At 39.2% G+C, this 22,326-nt stretch overlaps 1 protein-coding gene across 19 annotated transcripts in view; it reads right to left on the bottom strand.

Moving 5' to 3' along the window:
• TENM2 (teneurin transmembrane protein 2) overlaps window positions 1-22,326 on the bottom strand; it is a 782,612-nt gene that overhangs the window by 215,019 nt on the left and 545,267 nt on the right. For all 19 annotated transcript variants that reach the window (XM_081845776.1, XM_081845777.1, XM_081845770.1 and 16 more), the window contains one exon: window positions 976-1,210. In XM_081845776.1, coding sequence (XP_081701902.1) covers window positions 976-1,210 — 235 coding nt within the window. The remainder of the gene's footprint in view (window positions 1-975; window positions 1,211-22,326) is intronic.

The following is a 22,326-nucleotide window of genomic DNA, read 5'->3' as shown; positions in this document are numbered from 1 at the left end:
ATTGTTCTGTCAGTCTTGAATCTGGGATTGTTTCTCCAGGTCTCCCAAAACACTGTCAGAAGAATAAATCAGTATTCAAATAAAGCAAACAAAGATAAGCTGAGCTGACCAACATTTGTTTTTAAATGAGTTTATATTAGTTTAGAAATTAAATACAGTAGCTGGTGAAATTACTTCAGAACACACCTAAACCACTGTCTTTCCATTTACACATATTCTTTTGTTTTTGAGTAACACTTTCCTTACTGGCAATTGTAATTTCTATGGGCACAATTCAGCCAAAGTGAAGCATCTAAGTCCCATTGTGATAGGCACTTACTTGAATGTCTCCCATTGGAATTAATGGGTTCTCAAAATGCTTAATGTCTGACTAGATTGTATCTATAATTTTATGAAGCACTTAAGTATAACTTGATAACATTTGATTATAAGTATCCAAATAAAATTGCTGCTTATCAGAAACAATGTATCCAAATATTGGTTAATTATCCCAGAAACCAGACTCATACACTAATCCAGTTCACACATAATGATAAGGCCAAACCATGATTTTGCACTAATGTGAAAACATGTGAAGTTTGTGGCTGCTGCAATCATCCCGAATCCTATGCTGTTATGCTACTCAGGACTAAACCATAATTTGGTTGAGCATTATATCCAAACATGGGGTCACGGTTTGTCTCACTCTTGACAAGCTCTGAGCTGTAACTAAGGTTTGCTCTTGGATTCCTAGTCATGGTTCGTTTGGGGTGACACACCACAAGCCTGGATTCAGACATAATGCTAAGCCATGGTTTAGCCATGGATAGGCTACAGGAGGAGCACAGGGGCCATAATCTTTGCTCCAGAAACATGAGCATTCAGGATAAGCCATGGTTTGGCTTAGTGTTATATATGAACTGGACCAATGGCATTCAAAGTCATAATGCCTTCCAGTCAGTTTCACCAAATGTCAATCTTTTATTGATAGCCTACCTGGTCTCAAGTGGCACATTGCTATTAAGCACCCAGCTGTCCTGTAACTGAACAGATTCAGGAGTGGTGGCTAGATCATTCGGAGCAGGAGCTGGTGCATGGATCTGGTTCCGTCGATTTGTTAGGGAGTTCCTGTTGAGGGAGTTGGCAGAAGAGTGATGATGGGATAGAGTATGATTGTGAGGTGGTGGAAGAGGTGGTCTCAGAGTTGACTGGCTGTGATGATTTGAAGGGCCTAAAAGGGAAAAGAGAAGTAATAAATAACTACGAATTTCCCAATATTTTGGGAAACAATCAAACCTAAACACTTTAACCCAAAATTATGTTTACTTACCAAGTAAGTGTTCTTAGAACTATGTTCTAAAGGAAACAGATAAACTTCAGCTCTTTTGAAAAGATACCACTTAAGAACAGAAGCAGCTATGTGTATATGAAGAATGTTAAGCAACTCTTTCCTTTTCACATTGGCATCTGATTCTTTCTTTAATCCTGATCCACAAGTCACCAGAAAAGCATGGAAGCCACTTGCCTGACATTTAGTCTCATGCTACTCTAAGTAACAGCTTAAATAGGATATTATGTGAGTCTACCTCACATATTTTACACATTGCCAGAGCAGTTTGGCTTGGACCAGAAGAACATGGCTCCTGTACCACTCTGGCAATGCATTCATCTGACTTTAGATCGCTTCAAACCATTCTGGTCCACAGCATAATTTGAAGGCACACAATATAGTAACCTTTCTGAAACTGAGAAGGTTTTCGTCTGTTCAGTGCCTTGAAGGAAGGTTGCTGGGGAACACAACATATACCTACTCACCTCCAAAAGAGAAAAAAAAGAGATGGGATATAAATGTTCTAAATGAGTAAGTAAATAAAATGCTGTACAATATTCCTACTAAAGTAACTGGAGTATTTAAAAGTACATGGTCATCTAATCAATGTGCTTAAAATCTACATTTTTAAATAATAAAGGTGATTAGATAATTTGTAAAAAAGATACCCTACATTATGAAAGTCTTCAAAATGAATGGAAGACAAAAAAGCAAATGTAACAGGCAAGTGAAATATTAATATCATGTTTAATAATTACACTAATTTGTAAATTTCTAGAGAACAATAATTAGTAAAAATAACATTAGCAAAATCGTAATTACACTGATGTATGTTTATTTTGAGAAACGTGAAAATACATTTTGTATTTAATGAATCAAATAATTAAAGAAAATATCAGTGAGGAAAGTGTTGTAGTTAGGAACAAAGGTTTATGGCAATACGTGTTCTAAACAAAAGTTGAGGAATTTAAGTTATCTTTTAAAAATATGAATGCAGCTAATTCACATTTTAAGTGGGAATGGTCGGAATCACCCTCTGCCTGCAGGTTGAGGGCTATTTGTCCTACTTTGGGAAGAAGACAGGAGGCCCTAGGACCCTGCCAGTGCCACAGACCTAGGGCCTCCTTGCCAAGCTGGGAACAGATGCTGACTGAGCGCTGCCTTCCCAAAGCTAGGTAGGGAGTGGTGGTGGGAGTAAATAAATCAAGAGTAGGCTTCCTCTGCTCTCCATTTATTCCTCACCCACCCATGCAAAGTTGTGACCATATATATAAAATAAGCGCAAGTTGCGAGTTACCTGTATATAAACTTTTAAAATATGAACATAACTATAGGCTTCTTCAAAAATGCTGAACAGAAGACCTGTGGTTTAGAAGCACCACAAAAAAGATCATATAGTTAACTTTTGGAGTGCACATTCTAGCAGTCTATGCGTGGACAAGAGCGAAAAACTGTTCTCACAATCAAACCTAAGAAGTGTTTGCAAAACTGGCTATGGGAGTAGTTAAATTCCTTCTCTCTATGTCAAGAGCCTAAACAAAAATCACCTCTTCAAAGCTATATCCATTTAATTATTATTCTCCACATCACGATTTCAACAAAAATCACCTTTCCAAAACTGCTTTTATCAGTGGGAGCTTCCCTAAAAATGCTACTAGAAGCTTTCAAGAAGTTGTTTTTGTTGGGATTATGGCAAGGAAAGGGTTAAACTTCCCTCCTCAAACCCCCAACAGTCCATGGCTTTTAACATAACACACAGCCTGTGCTGTCACCACCACTTTGTTCCATTCACATATATAATAAGGAGAATGAGCTGCAGAGACAACCATCAGAGAAGCAGGAATGGAAACCTCTATACAAATTATTTACTAAAGGTGCATACCTAAAAAGTGTTAACTGTGAACATGACAAACAGATTAAAACACGTACCGTATGTAAAGCAATAATCAGAACCAGGATTGTCTAAAGCCCCTTGCTGAGTGTGGGGAATGGCCCCCTTTCCCCTCTCATCTCTTCATCAGTCAGTAGAGAGCATTGTAACTATTTAGTGCGCGCTGCAAGAACAGCTGCTGCAATCTGTTCTGTATTTCCCAATATGAGGAACAGTCACCACCAGGGAAGGGCCTAGGCTATGCTACAATAAAAGAATTACTGTGGTTCCCTAAATCATTTTCTGGACTTGACCTCTCATTGAGTAAGTAGATGAAGGAGATCAAGGCAAAGAGAGCCAGCGAAATTGGTTTTTATAGTGGGCTTAATCATATAATGTACACAGAAACTTGTCTTAGGAAGAGATAATGTATATTTCAAAACTGCAACAATAATGAAAAGTTATATTGTTCCTTAAGATCTCCCCAGTTATTATAGTAAATGGGTATTTCAGTGTTTACTACATGTCCAACCAGAAAAGTCTGTCTTGAAGAATGGAGTTACAAAAATGCTTTCCTAAATATATAAAAAAAAACCACACACACAGGATAAAAAGGCAAGGGTTGTTGTTTGTTTGTTTTTAAATGGATACATTTTTACTACTCCTACAAATTAGTTGGAAGGAACACAATCAAGTGTCATTTTCCTATATAAGTTAACAATTTATTTAAAGTAGGCGAAGCGACCAACACAGACCGTCACTTTTCTAGGAAGATCCCTCAGGTGTCTTTGAAGCTCTCTATGCTAGAATAATTCCTCATGTTGGTAGTTCTTCTAGAGCTGGGGTGGGGACCTAGATCAGCAACTAGATCAGTGGGGAACTAGATCCTAGGTTCCCTCACCCTCAGCAGGCCATTTTGACCTGCTATAAAGCAAGGGATGCCTATCTGTTTATCACCTAGCACCACTATGATGCCAGGTAGCCAATTTTTCCTTTGTAGTGCAGGAAACTGTCCTAGCAAGCAAAATTCAAGCCTAGGCAAGCAAGGCTTGAAGTTACAGCCAATCAGCTCTACTTTCTACAGGTGATCCCAAGCAGCTTGAAGTCTCCAGATTCTATAGACAAATGTTGAATTATCTCCACAGCCCACCAACCACTGGCATTTGGCTTCCAGTCATTCACACTTGCTCCTCAGGAATGCACAGCTGGCCAACGCCTACCCGGCCTGTGTCCCTGTTGTAAGGCCCCCAAACAGCATGCTTACCACCATTTTGGTCCCCCAGTAGTACAGCAGGTACCAGTCCCTTTCAATTCCCCCTGGATACACTTTATTCAGCAGCAATGGCACTTTCATATAGGGAGTGAGCTTTGGGCATTGCATTTTGGGAGATCCAATATGGCAGCTACCTAGCTTTTTTAAAATCAACCTATCAATCAACAAAAGCTTTCGGTCCCGGCTTTATATCTAGTAAATACATTTGAGTGGGTGAAAGAATGCAAATGCATGCATTGCACCTAAATTTAGGAAACTTTTATAACATTTTTACTTCTAATTAATTCAGCCAATATCCCTGAAATAGCTTCGACACACTGTGCACTAATTATGTATTTTATCCAAACATCCTTACAAAATTGTAGATATAGATCATGGCTCAACAATATAACGACTTGTTTTATATAGGAATAAGATAATGAAATGTGTCTTAGCTTTATTATATTAGAAAGTATAAACGAACAACAGTCATGATCCAGGAAATAACTTTAAACATTTTTGGGGGAGGAAAGACATTAATAACATTTTTAGGGTTTTGTTTGATTGTATTAAAGTAGAAAAATTAGTTATTTACCAATTTGTTTGTACACTACTTCCCAAATACAGTGGTGCCTCGCAAGACGAAATTAATTCGTTCCGCAAGTTTTTTCTTCTTGTGAGTTTTTCGTCTTGCGAAGCACGGTTTCCCATAGGAATGCATTGAAAAATCAATCAATGCGTTCCTATGGAGACCGTCTGGGGACAGAGGGGAAGGCGCGCGCCTTCCCCTCTGTCCCCGGACCTGTTTAAAGCAAGGGGCGGCGGGGAGAAGATTGCTTCTCCCCGTTGCCTGCCCCGCAATCTCCGGGGACAGAGGGGAAGGCGCGCGCCTTCCCCTCTGTCCCCGGACCTGGTAAAAGCAAGGGGCGGCAGGGAGAAGATTGCTTCTCCCCATTGCCTGCCCCGCAATCTCCGGGGACAGAGGGGAAGCAATCTTCTCCCCGCCGCCCCTTGCTTTAAACAGGTCCGGGGACAGAGGGGAAGGCGCGCGCCTTCCCCTCTGTCCCCGGAGATTGCGGGGCAGGCAACGGGGAGAAGCAATCTTCTCCCCGCCGCCCCTTGCTTCAAAAGAGGTCCGGGGACAGCGGGGAAGATGCGCTGCGCTTCCCTGCTATCCCCGGAGCTTGCGGGGCAAGCTTCGTTTTGCGAAGCAAGCCCATAGGGAGATGCATCTTGCGAAGCGGCTAAGAAAACGAAAAACTCCTTCGTCTAGCGAGTTTTTCGTCTTCCGAGGTGTTCGTCTTGCGGGGCACCACTGTATATTCATTACAAGAGCTAGCATTTAATAGTATGACTCTTTTTATATTCAGTAGTTAGGCTTCCTAGTTTACATTTAAGAAGCTCAAAATTGGCTTAAAATCATTTTTAAAGAATATGGTAGTTACTGAATCAATAAAACGCTAACAAATAATAAACATTATTATTGCTATGTATTAACAACACAATACTGTGTTTAACACTGTTTTAATTGTTGTCACCTGCCCTGGGACCTTACGGTGAAAGGCAGGTAAACACCAATGTCACCTTAATAGATCAAATTGATGCTTCCAAGTATGCATTAAATGACACTTTCTACTTATTCTTTAAGTATCTGCCCATGTAATCAGGTTCAAATTGCTGCTGTTACCTTGTTAATTTTTAAGTGGTATTGCTTTTAGTTATGTGTTAGCCACTCTGAGATGCTTTGGCCTTATAAAGCAGGGTGTATATCTTCAAAACTATAAATAATACGGTTTACATACCACATTATTATGTACCAAAGCAATTATATTTTGGTGTATCTCTAAATAAACTATTCCTGTTTCTTCACACACACATTTGCTATAAGACTGTAGTCAATTTCTAATTTAGGTTTTTATTTCAAAACTGGAAATAAAGGTGAGGGGGTAAGAGAAAGCAAATAATCTACCACCACCAGTCACCAGTACAATGTAGAGGCTTCAAATGAAGATATGAAAATTTACCATCTTACCTAAGGGTAAGCAAGTGGTAACAATTGCATCATCATATGTAACTTTCTTGATCACGGAACTTCAAGGGAGAATTCATTACTCATATAGCCAGGGTTAAGCATGGATTACAACACATATCTTAAAATATGTGATGCTGTGTGGATTCTTCCTATTGCCTCAGCAGTTGGAAATGTAAAGATGATAAATACCGTATTTTTTGCACCATAACATTCACTTTTTTCCTCCTAGAAAGTAAGGGGAAATGTCTGTGCGTGTTATGGAGCGAATGCCTGTGGGTGGCGGGGGGATCTGCTGCAGTCGTGAGCAGAGGATCCATGGTTCCCCTTCCTTCCCTCCTCCGTGGTTACAAAGCATGGATCCACATGGATCCTCAGGATTTTTGCATTGGACTTCTCCAAACTCACTGTCAGATCACACGTCTGTGGCCACAGCATGAACCACAAAAATCATATATCCACTATTTCGTTTAGAATATTTTTTCTTGTTTTCTTCCTCTAAAAACTACGTGCGTGTTATGGTCTGGTGCGTGTTATAGAGCGAAAAATACGGTAACTTGATGGGATAGCAATAATTCTGTTCTCTGAAGAAGTGAGGGAACAGTGTTTTAACAGTGCCGTTATGTGAAGAGATAGATAGATGATAGATAGATAGATAGATAGATAGATAGACAATTAGACAGACAGATACACCCCCCCCTAAAATTCAGCAGGCACTATGAGATTGGTTTCTTTAAATAAAAGCATAGATGTGGAATTATGTCTCTTGGTGTGTGTGTGTAAATGAATTTTCCAGTTTCACTCCTTTTAAAATAATTTTTGTAACACAAATGCTTGGAAGCACGAGGAGCAAGTGAGAGCAGGGAGCTCATGAGACCTCAAATGCTATCTTAATAATGGATAAGAGATCAACTGTACTATGCTATACTGATGTTAGGTGTATTAGTCTTAAAGTAATAGTTTTAAAGCAAACAAAAATCAGATGGATAAAACCAGATCTATTTTTTTAAAAAAATGATATTTTATTAAATTTTAACAAAAAAAAAAGGTTACAAAGACAACAACAGAAATTAAACACAAAAAGATTAGATTACAAAGGCCAAAAATTCAACTCAAAAACAAGACAAAAATAAAAAATAAAAAATAAAAATATAAAATCCCTCCTTTCAAATTTTTCGACATTCTTTCACTTATTTTCCTGACTTCCTCCCACCTCCCTCTTTGTATTCCATTTAAAAAATTGTTCAGCAAATTCACCCTTATTACTCAAACCTCTTCATTTTTTACATTGATCTCATTAATTTTTATCCTATCCTCTTAATCTTAAAAATTATTAAATTTACACCAAATTTGACTTTTCTGCTAAAGCCAATTATTCCTTTCCAGCATCTCTTAATATTTCATTAGTATTACACTAATTCCATAAATATAGGTTTATTACAAAAAGCGTTTCTCATTCTAGGTTTATCCAACGTCCCTTTTTCTGGTTCCGGATAATGTCAGTCCTTATATCATTATGTCCTCCTCAGTCCGGTGTTCTAATGTCTGAGGCCCTCAGGTCACTTCTAAGTCCCCTCTGCGGGTTTTCTTGTTTCTGTTTGTGGTTGCATACATCCTTATTCCCCGTTGTTTCGCATTTTCTTCAAATTGTAGGCATCGCCGACAGTTTCGTTCCTGTCATTCCATCCCCGGGTTAGGGACAATGGAGGCTTACTTTCTTAACACACTCTCAGCAGGATTTAAATGTCAGATTTCCCCCCCTTTCCTCCTGCTGGCTAGGGGGGGTTGACGATTAAAAGTGCAGGAAATTCCTGGCTGTCAATTTACCCGGCTTTTAGCTTGTAAAATCTTTGCTTTATTCTTTATACAAGGAACGGGAGGCGGACTTCCTGTTTACACCTTCCCATCTTGGTTCAAATTCGGAGATATTTTTTAAGTCCAAAAGTTTCAATTATCCTACTCACGGGTTGTTGTTTAAAGTCCAAATTGTCACAGGAAAAAGGACAGCGCTCTCCGACGTCGGCTATGCAGCTGATTTTCTGGCGATGACCTACGTATATATTAATTTTATGTGTGTGAAATAAAACCGAGTATCCGAGTTATATTGAAAACTAGTGGAGCAGGGATGTTGTGTGAAACTGAATAGAGTAGTATGTCACAAGCCTCCATCCTGAAAGTGGTGCTACACCTCCCCTCTTCACCTTCTTCAAGGATCAGGAAGTTATCTTGAGGCACAGAAAATACGCAGGGGATTTCAGGGACTCCACAAGTCCTGGTGGAGTGGTCCCCCCCACCCCCAGCAGGGATGAGACTAGGATCATCACTCGCAAAATTCTTGCTGAGAAACAAACACTATTCACATCATTTCTGCTAGGGAGAAGGTATTCCAAGGCAACCATACTCTTAACTACTCTGCTATAATGTATGGTTATTTCATTGTTTCAATGAAAGTATATGTGTGGTGTGGGAGAGTCCTAAAAACCAAGGTGGAATTTAGACACTTACAAAAACCACTCTGAAAATGATTTTTTTAAAGTATTTTTAAAAATTCACTGAATTTTCCATGAGGCTCACCATCACCATCTAGTGTCAAATTGTATATTGCCGTTAAAACACACTTAAAATGGTTTATTTGCAGCTGTATAGCTGAGTCCCAAAGGAGGAACTAGAACTACCAGCTCACTTTTGATATTTGACTGGATTTAGAATAGGGATTTGCTTTATTTATTTCGTTAAATTGTTAAGTGATTAACAATACATCAATACATATATAAAATATCCAGTTAAATAAGAAAAGGCAACTGATTTTAATGCAACACAGCATTATAACTTTAATCTTGGTCACCAAAGCCAACCCAAGTAAAAAACACATTCGTTAAAATCACACTGCTAAGAATTGATGCGTCTCTACCACAGAGGGAAGCTTTCCTTCATGTTATTCCAATGTCCCCGATAGTACAAGCAAGAGAATCATCTCTACCAGACTGAGAGATTGCAATGGCACTTGGAAGAACTAGTTCAGGTATGTTGGTACAATGCATAAAACTACTGTTCAAGTCAAAAGCCAACACAGTTTTGTTTGAAGATTGCAGGTGGCTTGGTGCTGACCCTGGAAGACTACTTTCAGCAGGTCATCCCAAACAAGAGGTGTGCTATAATTTATTATTTTTGCAAGGGAAACAATAATAAACAGCACTACTATATAGAATGTGTCGTATAGCGGTCCAATCACAAAGTTAGTAAGGCATGATAAATGATTATATAGCCTCTTTCCTAGAATAAGCTGAGGAAAATAGCTGTGGTGTGGAAAGTGGAAGTTATGAACTCCCTAATCTGATGAAGCTGCGTGGAGAACCTGCACAGATCAAACGCCTTCAAACATATAGCAGTGTTAGAGGTTGTTGCCCTCTCTGTTTCCCCATGCATAGGAGGAGTGCAAGGGCCTTTCCTTTCCAAAAAGATGCATAATTTGATCTTCAAGCTTGAAATTGCAAATCAGGAATAGAAGATTAGCTGTGGAGAGTTATTTGAAGTGCATAGGGTGTTTAGAGTCTAGGCATTCACTCTACACCCTGACTAGCAATTCTAGCGCAATGCTTGCAAATGAACACTGGGAATTACAGGTCTACTATCTTATTCCACATGCTGTCCTAGTTATGTTGATAATACTTCATGCCTTTTCAGTTGCCTACAGATCTCTCCTAAAGCCAAACACCATCTCTTGACTATTGTCACTCTTAATTTTCTGCACCATTTTATGCAAGAATACTGACCTACCACTTTCCCGGCATTATCAAATCACTTTGCAAGCTGAGATACTCTGGCATGTGCACTATAGACTCTTGCTAAAACCGCACTACATAGGGATTTCAAAGATAGCCTAGTTAATCTCTCACCTCAAAGCTTCACTTAAAATCCTGCTGAAATCAGGAAAAACATCTGTGAGCACAGTCAAATTGCAGAGCAATCTCTTTTCTGTATCAAAGTTCCATACCAACAGAGCCTCTGAAATGCCACATTGGCTGTAGCTTACTCATACTTACTGACAGAATGTGATGTGAGCTTTAACACCCTTCATTAAATAGCAGCAACTACAATGACCAATACATGGCTCCATTCCTAAAAATAGCTATGGACATAGAGCAAATGTTGAAAAATGAGGCAAAGGTAAGTTACGAAATATGCCGAACGCCAGTATTACTCCCAGCTAATTTGTAATCTTGTTACTTTAAGGCAAAGCATCAAAATTGCTTCAAACGTATACATCCAATTCATCAGTCCAGCTCTGGGAGCTGATAGAACAAAATACCTCGCTCATTCAAAGTAGCTGTGTGTGCCAACAGTATTTACGCTGCATATGATTTTAGCAATAAAAGTACAATGTAAATTTTCTCTCTGCTATGGTAATTTGAGCAGTTCCAGATACAAAACAGAACTTCTTAAAACATGTAAAGTTTGATCCCAAAAGTAGATGCACTTAAAAACAATAAAAACAGTGATATCCTCCCTTTAACAACCTAAAAATGCTCTTCTACAAAAACCGTTTTGGCTAAAGTTCCAGTCTGTTGACATTTTTCACACAAAAAGATCATTAGCTGAGCACAGCTTGAAAATCTGATTGTTCTCTAGATGGTTCATGAGGGAGCCTGAAAATTGTCACAGTGATGTAAGAATAATTGTGTTAGAAGGTGGCTTCTTTTCCAGCGCATTCTGAAAATGAGCACTGCTGCCAAGCACATGCCATCCAAGATGAAAAATTCTGGAATCAGGTGCACAACTGTTTCCCCCTAGAACGGAACTTGAACTATACATTATGTTTTCATGTAATCAGGCTATCATACAATGGATATAACAGAAACACTATTCTTACGTGGCTTAACAGCGTATCAACTAACTCTGAGGGCCAAACAAGAAAGTTAAATGTGTGAATGCAATAAATATGCTTATGTTTTGTAATGTAAATAACAGCCCGGGTAGTGGTGGTGGAGGGGGAACAGTGTTAGGACTGCTCTGTTGCAGTGCAAACGAAAACCACCCCAGCTATTCCATTGATAAAGGGTTTCCTCTTCACATGCATTAAGGTTAAAATGAATGGTTTGCAGTGTTCTGCTGTGTTCCCTCTAGCTTGGCAGCCCTTTCTTTTCAGACATCTCTGAACATATGGTTGATGTGCAGGAGTATCATGGGAGCAATGATTTGATGGGACGCTCAGAGTGTGCTCCCTGACAAGGGTATTATGGATTGTGTAGGTATAATGTGGGAGAAGGCTGTCCTGTAAACCTGGAATGCAATTGTGTATACTTTTGCTTCTATAAATATATATAATGCTTGGGTAAACAGTAGTCACTCCAGACATAAATCTCTTTTTGGAGGAAGGGCAGGATAGAAATTTAAATAAACAATAAATAATGCTCTGCAGCCCTACCCATCCCATGCACAGCCATGCTTTTTTATTCAGTGAGAATGTGTGCTCATATGCACCTTCACATACTAAAAAATATCAAAATCACTGACTCAGTTTACATGAAAGCTTGTGCACATAGATAATTCAGATTAAAATAATAATTAATGCAAATGGAAGCACACTATGCATGCACCAGCTCCAAAAAATAATAAAATAGTCCATATAGTATTGACTTAATGAAACATGCAGCAGCCAACCCATGGAAAAATAGCAAAATCTGCTCATCCTTACGTTATGTGTCATTTTTATTGTTTTAGCGATTGTAGGGAGTCATCTGGAAGTCATTATTTTATATGGCCTATTAAAGCCATATCTTTTTTTCTCACACAAATTTTCACAAAATGGAATGTTGTACAAGGATTTGAATAAATCAACGCTATCTGAAGTATTTCGCCACCCTCTTGAGAAGAAGAGCCTATTAGTATGAAATAATCTTTTGATTACTCCGAGGATATCTACAATACCATTAAGGTCTACAAAATCCCTGCTGAAAAGTTTGTGAAATTATAAGGTGAATGTTGCTCAATAACATGAAATGGCTCCAATATTTTTCGAGAGGCATTATCATCATCTCCCAGCGCTTGGCTTCATCAAAAATTTAAATTCTTCTTGTTCCAACTTTAGCTATTACACTTGGGGCTTTAGTCATTACAAGCCCTTAGCACAGAGTTGAACAGGATTTCAGTGCAAGGAAAATATCAATTTATTTATCAGGAGGTCTAAATAATGAATAATAATTATTATTATTTCTTGAATCTGTATGCCACGCTTCATCCAAAGAGCACAGGGTGGTTCACAACATAAAAATACAGAATAAGAACACAAAAAATAATAATAAACAAACAAACAAACAAACAAACAAACCAATAACTCCATTTTCCATAAACACATTTCAAATAATCTACAAGCCATTTAGACTTGTCTCTTGTGCAAGGAACCAGCATAGGCAAAGAAATATCTAGCTGCAATTTCAGCTCATCTGAGGAGTTACAGCTCAGTGAAGTCCTATATTCTATAAACTTTACAAGGATCCTGAAGCAAGCTTTTTCTTTTTTGGTCAAAATACGTTGACCAGCCATGTAGTGAAGCATGAAGCTAAAAAGGAAATACTGTCATTGCAAAGCAATCTGATTGCTATCTCTCCCCACCCAGGCAAGTCTTTGGACCTCTTTTGTCAATTTCAAGCAGGCTACTTGGGACACTGAAGTTGTAATGTGAGAAAATATTCAGCACTTTGTAAGTGATGAAACTTACAACCTTTTGAGTGGGGAGGGGGATAGAAATTCAATTTAAAGATACAAGAAACAGAATTCCATGAAGTCCAACCACCTTCTAACACTGAAACTGTCCAAAAACAACTTCTATTTAATGAGATAGGGCACAAGAAATATTGAGATTTTGACAATTAATCCCCCCAATGCTTCTTAAAAGTAAGAATGTTTGCTGGGATGTAGGGATATTAAACTCTAACAGCAGCAATATTTATGGAAGTTGGAAGCAACTTATACCTCTAATTATGCATGTATATAGTTCACTTCACTGTAGCACTGGCATGTGGCTGCTCTAGTGGAATACAGCAATCCATTATAACAATGGGTAGACTACATAATACTACATAAGAGTGTAGGAATAGGAAATGAAGAAGGCAGTCATACTTGATCCAATTACATTCACAAGGGAATGGAGACAGGCAGGCAATAATTACCCAAATTGCAATTTGGCTACAACCTCTGGATTAACATCTGCACTCTTGAAGAAGTGGTAAAAGCCTTTTAATGACCACAAATCTTCAAAATCTTTACATCTCAACTAGAAAAAAGTGTTCTAACGGTTTAAATGTATCAGATAGAGGAAGATAACAATAGTTGTTGAGGTTTTTGTGTGTTGGCTGTGCTTTAGTGCTTTTGTACTCAAGAGTAAGAAAAGCGGAGTTACATAAGAAATTAAATTTTGTGGTGCTATTATTTAATCATAGCTCAACAGGAAATTACCCACTAAAAAAGACAAGAATACAAATCATGAGGGACAGAATAATGCGTTATGGTTTCCATTTGGATCTTCCTGAATACACCCTTCCCCAGGGCAGGAATCCCTACCTGAAAAGCACTAGAAACAGTGATTGGGAAAGCTCAGCACTCCAACCAGCCAGCAACACTGAGCAGACACACAATGTGATATACAAGGTCAATTGGAGTATGTGCTTTTAAACTAAGGGGCAGGTGAAAATAATCACACCCTCTTGTAGGAAAACATTTTTAGCACCATTCAAGAAGTGACTGTAACCAATACTCCACCTCTAAGATAAATAAAACATGTTATTTTTAATAAATAATACTGATGATACTCATTAAAAACATCAAACTTTGAATAATAATATATAGGCAGAATTGCCAAATCGAGACAGGATTTAATCTAAACCAGGGTTCACTAGGGAGCAACCCCAAGACATGTTTTCAGTGCCAGGCTCAGCTCAACATGTGAAGTAATGATGCCACTTCATGTGAAATTTCAATAGATGATATTATGGGGCACTGGCCTTGTGTCTTCCATAATGTCTAGTTATGCCCAGAATGAAGCCTTGCAAGACAGATGTGTATTGCACAGGTTGGCACAGCCCCAAAAGAACCTCTGCAGTTGTACAAATTCCACAGGTGCTTATAATCATCACAGATATTCTGTAGTGCACTGCCAATCACAAGCTGTAGTGCACTGCCAATCACATGAGGCAGTTTTGTACCAAAGATTTGTTTAGTTGTTTAGTCGTGTTCGACTCTTCGTGACCCCATGGACCAGAGCACGCCAGGCACTCCTGTCTTCCACTGCCTCCTGCAGTTTGGTCAGACTCATGTTTGTAGCTTCGAGAACACTGTCCAACCATCTCGTCCTCTGTCGTCCCCTTCTCCTTGTGCCCTCCATCTTTCCCAACATCAGGGTCTTTTCCAGGGAGTCTTCTCTTCTCTTGAGGTGGCCAAAGTATTGGAGCCTCAGCTTCACGATCTGTCCTTCCAGTGAGCACTCAGGGCTGATTTCCTTCAGAATGGATAGGTTTGATCTTCTTGCAGTCCATGGGACTCTCAAGAGTCTCCTCCAGCACCATAATTCAAAAGCATCAATTCTTCGGCGATCAGCCTTCTTTATGGTCCAGCTCTCACTTCCATACATCACTACCGGGAAAACCATGGCTTTAACTATACGGACCTTTGTTGGCAAGGTGATGTCTCTGTACCAAAGATACTGGAGGCTTAATGTCCCTACATGCCAATATATATAATTTACCATGAAAACCTATAAGCTGTCTCCTCCCCTGCCCCAGCCATCTCAACTGAAAACATAATTAGAAAAATAAAACAGATTGCTCTCTATAGAGGTTCTCTTTCTGGAGTTGTTGCAGGGTGCAGGTCAAATGGTAAAATGTCAACACACTTGAGGGAAAGTGTGGTGATGTAGATGTATCCGGGATATCCAATGGTCTGACTAAGGTATAAGGCAGCTTCCTAAGTTGCTCCTGTGTCAGGAAGGAAGAACTAGGTTAATGTCAAAAATCCCCATTTTGAAGGAAAATAATGTTGCTGGCAGCAATTGAGAAAAGGTCATGGGATATAGGATATGAGGTATCTTTGCACAGCAGGGCAAAATACTGATATATACTATTATTAATCTTGAAGGCAAGGGGGAAAAACATATTCCACCATCAAAATCTCTAAACAAGGTAATTCTTAATCTCGTCAGGTGCGCAGGTGTGTGAATTTCTGTCTTGAAGCTTTTTTTTAACTAACCTTCCAGTTAAACTACGCTGCAGAGCACAATGAACATTGGCATGAATGTTAATTACTACCACTTAGAAACACTGTAGATGTTTGACTAATCTGTGCTATAAAACGAATTGAATATTTACTGCCATACATTTGCCTGAAAAATAAGAGAACAACATGTTGCGGAATGTAACTGCTTTATAAACATCAGAATGTTTTACTCTTTCCACCACACATCCAAAGGATTGTTTTACTTCATATAATATCTCCTCTCATTCATAGTCACCTCTTATCATAAGCAAAGCTAAAAGTAATAATGTTCTACTCTCAGCAGTGCGTAGTTACAAGATAGAAGTTCTCAAAATCATGTTTCACAAGGATTCTGATTACATTATTGTGCAAGTAATTACTATTTATCAGATTTGCCTAAAACATTTAAATGCAATTAAGTGTTTTGAAAACTTAAAATGATTCTTCTGCATTGGTATCGGCAAAGTTATTACAACAGTGGCCACTTGCACAATGCCAAAGAAAGTGCATAGATAAAAAAGAAGACAAAGGGGGGCACTGGTTTGCTTTAATTTTACATGTCCATATGTATATATGAAGATTTAGAAATTATTACTGCAATTTAAACAGAAATGCAACATATTTCACCATAGTGGGCAAACCTGTGACCATGACCTGCTCAGGCCCCTGTTCTCCCTTTGTATGGCCCTTTATTTTTCAGCTGGACTTGGAATCAGATAGCACTTCAAATTAATGGCATCTTCAAACAGAGGGCTGTCATCTGTAAATCAGCACACATGGCCATCCTATATGACTGAGGGATCACCTGCACTTTCACCATAGATAGTGAGGAGTGTGTTTCCTCTTCTGAGTGCATATTCCTAAAGCAACAGTCATGCACTCAGAAAAAGATGCTCCCAACAAGTCCCGTTCAGACATTCAAAGCATCTACAGTGAATGTGTATTGGAGAAGGAGAACTAAGATAGCTGCCCAGCTAATGCCCCATGTATTCACTAGACTTTCTGCACACCACATCACCACATATGCAAACTGTGTGCATCTAGGTTGATCTATATGATCAAGTACCTGTTTTTCCACGGCTTCTTACAGCTTTTACAGAACTAGCATGCATATAATTTGTATGCGTGTGGGGATCGTGCAAACAGTCTAATTAATCTATGTGATATGGAGCTGGGGCCTGCCACCATGATCCTGCACTCCATGCACACTGATCATGTGCGTTCTGAACATCAGAAGAGCCATATGACTTTGGTTGGTCATACTGAATTGGTGGATATACTTGACAAGGTTAAATCTTTGGTCCCTGAATGCACCACATACACTGTAGTTGTGGAATTTTTGTTTGTTTGTTTCTGTCTTGTTGGCATCCATCTGTCTTGAGAGACAATGGAGTGGGCCTCCAGGGGAGAAGCCAAACTATTGTGTTAGCAGCACCAAAGTGACCTCCATGGGGCACAAGTCTGCCCAGTGTGCATGGAGGTCCTGGGCTGCCCAGACAAGACGCCCCTCTTGGCCTTGCTCATGTGGTCCAAAGGAAAGCAGAGCAATATATTTGGTACCAGCTTGACTGCAGGAGTTGCCGCAAGGAGGCGCACAAGGCAGCATTCAACTGCCTTAGGGACTCTGCTCTGGATTTGTGTAAGTTAGCCTTTGTTATCCCAAATATGTCCTGCAGGGAAGCAGAGGTTTAAGTTCAGAGTTGTCCTAGTAGATGGGCTACCTTCCAAAATCAATGAGCCCCATCTGCCCCTCATTTCCCTCTATGGTCAATGCCTTCTTGACCATTGGGCCCACTATTGGTCTCATCTGCTCAATCTGCTGGAGCCTGTCTTCACATGCAGCGGAAATGCCTAACTCACCATGAGTTTTAACCCATCAGCTACCCTCACCTGGTTTAGCCAGTCAGTTGAAACCATTTCTTGGGGTGTGGCTGCTGTCGCATGCTGACAGCTTCTAGCAGCCACAGATGAGAACTGAGTGCAGGGTGGGGACCAAAAGTGGACAAACTACCCCAGAAGGAGCATGATGTATCCCCCAATGGAGGTACTACCCCACCCCTAACACCCCATACAAGGCAATTGAAGGTGTGATAAAGTGAGGATGTTCTTCTTTCCCAACTATGTTAGACTGGCCTTACAGAGTACAGGAGTACCACTCTACTTACTCTATTTAAAAATAAATAAAAGATCAACCCTATTCTAATACAGATCCAATTCTAACAAAAGAAAACTCAAAAGAAAAAGACACTTTTCAAATCAAAACATGTGAGCATAAAGAAATGAACAGTTGCTTTCCCTAAGGATTTATCTGAGCATATTGCTGAGTCTTGTATTTCTGTATTAAAACTTTCCCTGAAATTATTAATTGCTTAGACTTTGTGGCTTCAGTTCTTTCTTTCAGTGCATCTGAATCAATGGGGGAAATGGCTCTGCCTGAAGGTGCTTCCAGCTCTCATTCAGGAAATAATCATTTTCCTCTAGTTTCTCACAGCTAGAATGGAAAGAGCACTATGGGTGGGGAACTAACAGTCCTAGGCTATGATAAGAGTGACCTTTATACTATTTTTCTGCATGGTTACTTACAACACTCAGAAGCAGCTCTGTGTTACTGCTCTTGAGTCTATACTTTTCCTCAGAGGATATTCCCCAGAGCTAAAATGGGAAGATAGCTATGACTCTTCTCCTGCCTTTGGTGTGGGACTCAGAGGCAGAGATGATTTGGAAGAGACAAAGGGACTCTCTAGACATGAAGAAGAATATATCTTGTATTTGTTTGTATATGTGGGCATGCATGCATGCTTCACGCACCTTGAATTCATACTCTTATTTCCCTCACCCCTCCAGAACAGAATAAAAGCAGCACTGGGAGTCCAATTTTTCAAACAAGGCTGTGTACACACTTCTGATTACTCTGCAAGTGGTTTACACACAGTGTTAGCCGCAATCCATAGCTACAGACAATCCTATATCTATGTTGTTTCTTATTGTGCTGTTTCTTATTGTGTTGTTTCTTCCTAGGGGAAGAACCACTAGGAATTGTGCTTCCTTTCACTCCCCCCAGCAAAACATGTTTCCTGGCAAATATCCTCATATTAATCTGTGGAAACTTTCTCAGTGCTGGGCATTCCACCTTCACCATCAAGCCAATCTGAGGCAGCCTCATTAGAGTGCATACCTCAGAAGCAAAAAACACTGTTCCTTTATCTGAGGACTCATAGTGGGCTAAGAACATGCATGCACATCTCTGCAGGAGTATTTCAGCAATCAATAAGCTTCAGACCATCAATGGATCAACACTTCACGTTACCTTTTTCTGGTATAGACCTTGCTCGTTAGCTTTTGAGCAAAACTGGATGCAGCAAATAGTTGCTGGTGTGTTTACCTTGACAGCCTCCACCCCCATTAAACTAAGGTTTGGACAAGGTGATTGGTGTGAAATGGTGCAGGCAAAGCCCTCTTCCACAGCTATTTTTCTGCCCACCCCCCACAGCTATATCTTTTTCCTCCTGTGGAGAAAAGGATTCTGAGAGGACCGACAGACAAGGAAGGCAATCAGACTCACTTCCTGTTCCACTCCAGTATTTAGGGCTGTTTTTCATTTAAAAAAACAGACAACCCATCCATCACTGGTGTAAGCAAACAGATTCATGACTCTGTGCTATGTTTGCTTTGCCCATCAGTCTTGCCTGCAGCTCCAACCATGAACTGTCCCAAGTCTTCCTGCCAAACTAACAACAAACCATAGTTACTGCAAGCTGTTTCAGTCAATTTCAAACTATGGTTTTAGATTATGGCTTCTTGGCCACAACCAAACATAGTTAATGATCCTCAAAAAGCCAAATAAACAAACTACCATTTAGTGTTCTGTTTGAACCAGGCCTTTGTCTCACTACCCCCAACCCAAACCACTATCCAATATTTCAACATTTTAAAGTCCAGGGTATAGACCCACCCCCTCTCTCCCCCCAAAACACTTATGAATCTGGAAGTGTCACCTCTCAAACATACATGCCACAGTAGTATTACTTGTTTAAACATGCTATCCTAAAAGTTACCATTTTCCTTTTGGGGGGCAGGGGGGGATTATATAACCTTCTACAGTGGACTGAGCTGAAAAGATAATGTGATCCTGTAGGACATACAAGGCATTTACTTGAAGAAAAGAATGCTCTGGCTGATGACAGCTTTTCAAAATTGCATATAACGAAGGATAAGTACTAGAAATTGGGTTGAATTACTTTTTAAAATAAAAAAGTCTAATTTGCACATGAGGGAACTGAGATACAGAAGCCAAAACTATTCTTTATGGAACAAGGGAGAAAATCAGCTACAAAGCAAACGGAGCTAAAAAAAATCCACAAAGAATAAAATCCTAGCTCCACATCTGTGTCGGATTCCTAAAGGCATGTGTACAATGGCTTCTATATTTCAATTTGTTTACATGTTTTTATAAAAGCTCTAGGAAACATATCCTCAAAGACTGCCTCACAAAGAAAAGCACAAACATGAATTAGCAAGTGGTGTCTGTGTGCATGTGTGTGTGTTGGTTATCCACTGAGAGTATGTAAATCCAAAGATGTCCTATTAATTGCAATAAGAATATTAAACAAGCAAGCAGAGGGTTTGTTTGCAACTTGCATTTTGTACAAGGAAGCCTATAGTTTCTAGCAGAATTTTTTGTCAAGCTTTGTAGTATATTCTAAAATTAAGTATGGCTTCACACATGTACATGTTCTTTCCTACACACAGAAATCAGAATCCCACTGCATATCCCACATATATCTAAGGACTGAATTATGTACAGCAATTATGACAGCAATTTATAGCTGCATATGGTATTATGCACTTACATAAATAAAACAGTAATGTGGCAACTGGATAGCAAGAGTAATACATGAATACTGTTTGTAGATTCTAGAGAATTGTGATGTTGCTTCTTTTAGTTTTGGAGAGAAAAACCAACCATCACTTTTATAGTGAAGTAGAAGAGAAAAAAATAATTAGAAGGTGATTTTTCAAGATTGTTTCCCCATCCTACCTGCACTCCTTCATCTGAGACCAAATTTGTTCTATATTCTTGTTTTATTTATTTTAAAAATTATATATTGCTCTTTGTCAGAAGACCTGAGAGGAGCTTACCAACAGCAAAATGTTAGCTCTGCAAGAGTAATGTTCTCCTAAACAAGTTCTGGGACCAGAATAGTACTACATCAATAAGTCTGGCATTACTTTATCTCTGAGAACATACTGCAATGCTATCTTATAATGTGGCTATGGCAAACCACAGCACAGTACCTAAAGTGGAAACATTTATGCATCTAACAGTTCAATCCTATGGATATCTACTGAAAGTCGACTCTAAATGCATTTAGGATTTCAGCCTGAATCATTCACTGTATAACCAGCTACGTTTTTCTTTTTTCTTTTTTAAAAAAACCTTTTATTTAACCCAATCCTATTCTGATCGGAACTACTATTACTGCAAAACTGGCAGACCACACAAACAATTTTAGAAGTATATGAAAAGAAAGTTCAGTAAGAATCCAGTTATCTGTATCTCCGTTTTGATCCAACAATGAATCAGAGCCTGCCTTTGAAAAATTCAAACCAAAACATAAAAGTTAGTGCTCAATTTCAGTTTGAAATACAGGGAGAGGGCAGGCACAGTGGGTTCCCTACAGTTATTCCGTTCTACCTCCTATTCCACCAGTGTGCTAACGTATGTGGTGGGTGATATAAAAAGTCATTCAGAGATTATTCATTTACAATTATTATTCAATGGAAATGTAGAATGTTGAGCCACCAGGGGTGACACCCAATTTTAAAAATCTTAGCCAAGAAATCATGTGTTTTAGTTGATTCATCAATTATTCAAACAATAAAGGTTGCAATTCTATGGACATTTACATGAAAGTAAGCATAACTGTAAGAACATAAGAGCCACCATGCTGGATCAGACCCATAAGCCTGTCTAGTTGCTCATGTCTCCTAGCAACTGGTATCTTTGATACTGAAGATAACATATTGGCATTATGACTAATAGTCATTGATCCTCCATTAATCTGTTTAATCCCTTTTAAAAGTCCTCCAAATTGATAGCGTTCACTATAGCAATTTCTATAGTTTAGTTAGGTTTTGTAGACTTATTTCTTTCCAGAATCTTACACCGTTCAATGTCATTGGATGACGCCATGTTTTGACTTGTTGGAATGCTATTGCTCTGGCTCTGCCCATCACGTGAGCCACTCCTGGTTTTAGAACAAGTAACTTGCAGCTCATGAGCATTTAACTTGTGCACATTCAACTTTACATGGTTGGCAAAATAAACAAACTAAAATAAAATAAAATGGAGGCAGAAAGGAGGTGGGTGTCTGAAAAAAAAGACATTGGCAATCCCACTGACCACTGAACTCAATGTGTTCTGGCTATGCACAATTTTGGCATTATGCACTATCTCTGGAGTATCCCGAGTGTAATTGGAGAGTCGCCTAAATTATGAGAGGGAGAAAACCATATCCCATGCCAGCCATCATTTTATGCACCTCTATCACATCCCCCTTTACTCACTTTCCTCCTAAACTAAAAAGCCCTCAAACATCATAAGCTTTCCTCAAAAAGGA

The sequence above is a fragment of the Podarcis erhardii genome (assembly GCF_964252035.2).
Source record: "Podarcis erhardii genome assembly, chromosome: 2".
NCBI classification, from domain to species: Eukaryota; Metazoa; Chordata; class Lepidosauria; order Squamata; family Lacertidae; genus Podarcis; species Podarcis erhardii.
Note: the sequence above shows the minus strand (reverse complement) of the source record. Positions and strands in the feature narration are given on the sequence as shown.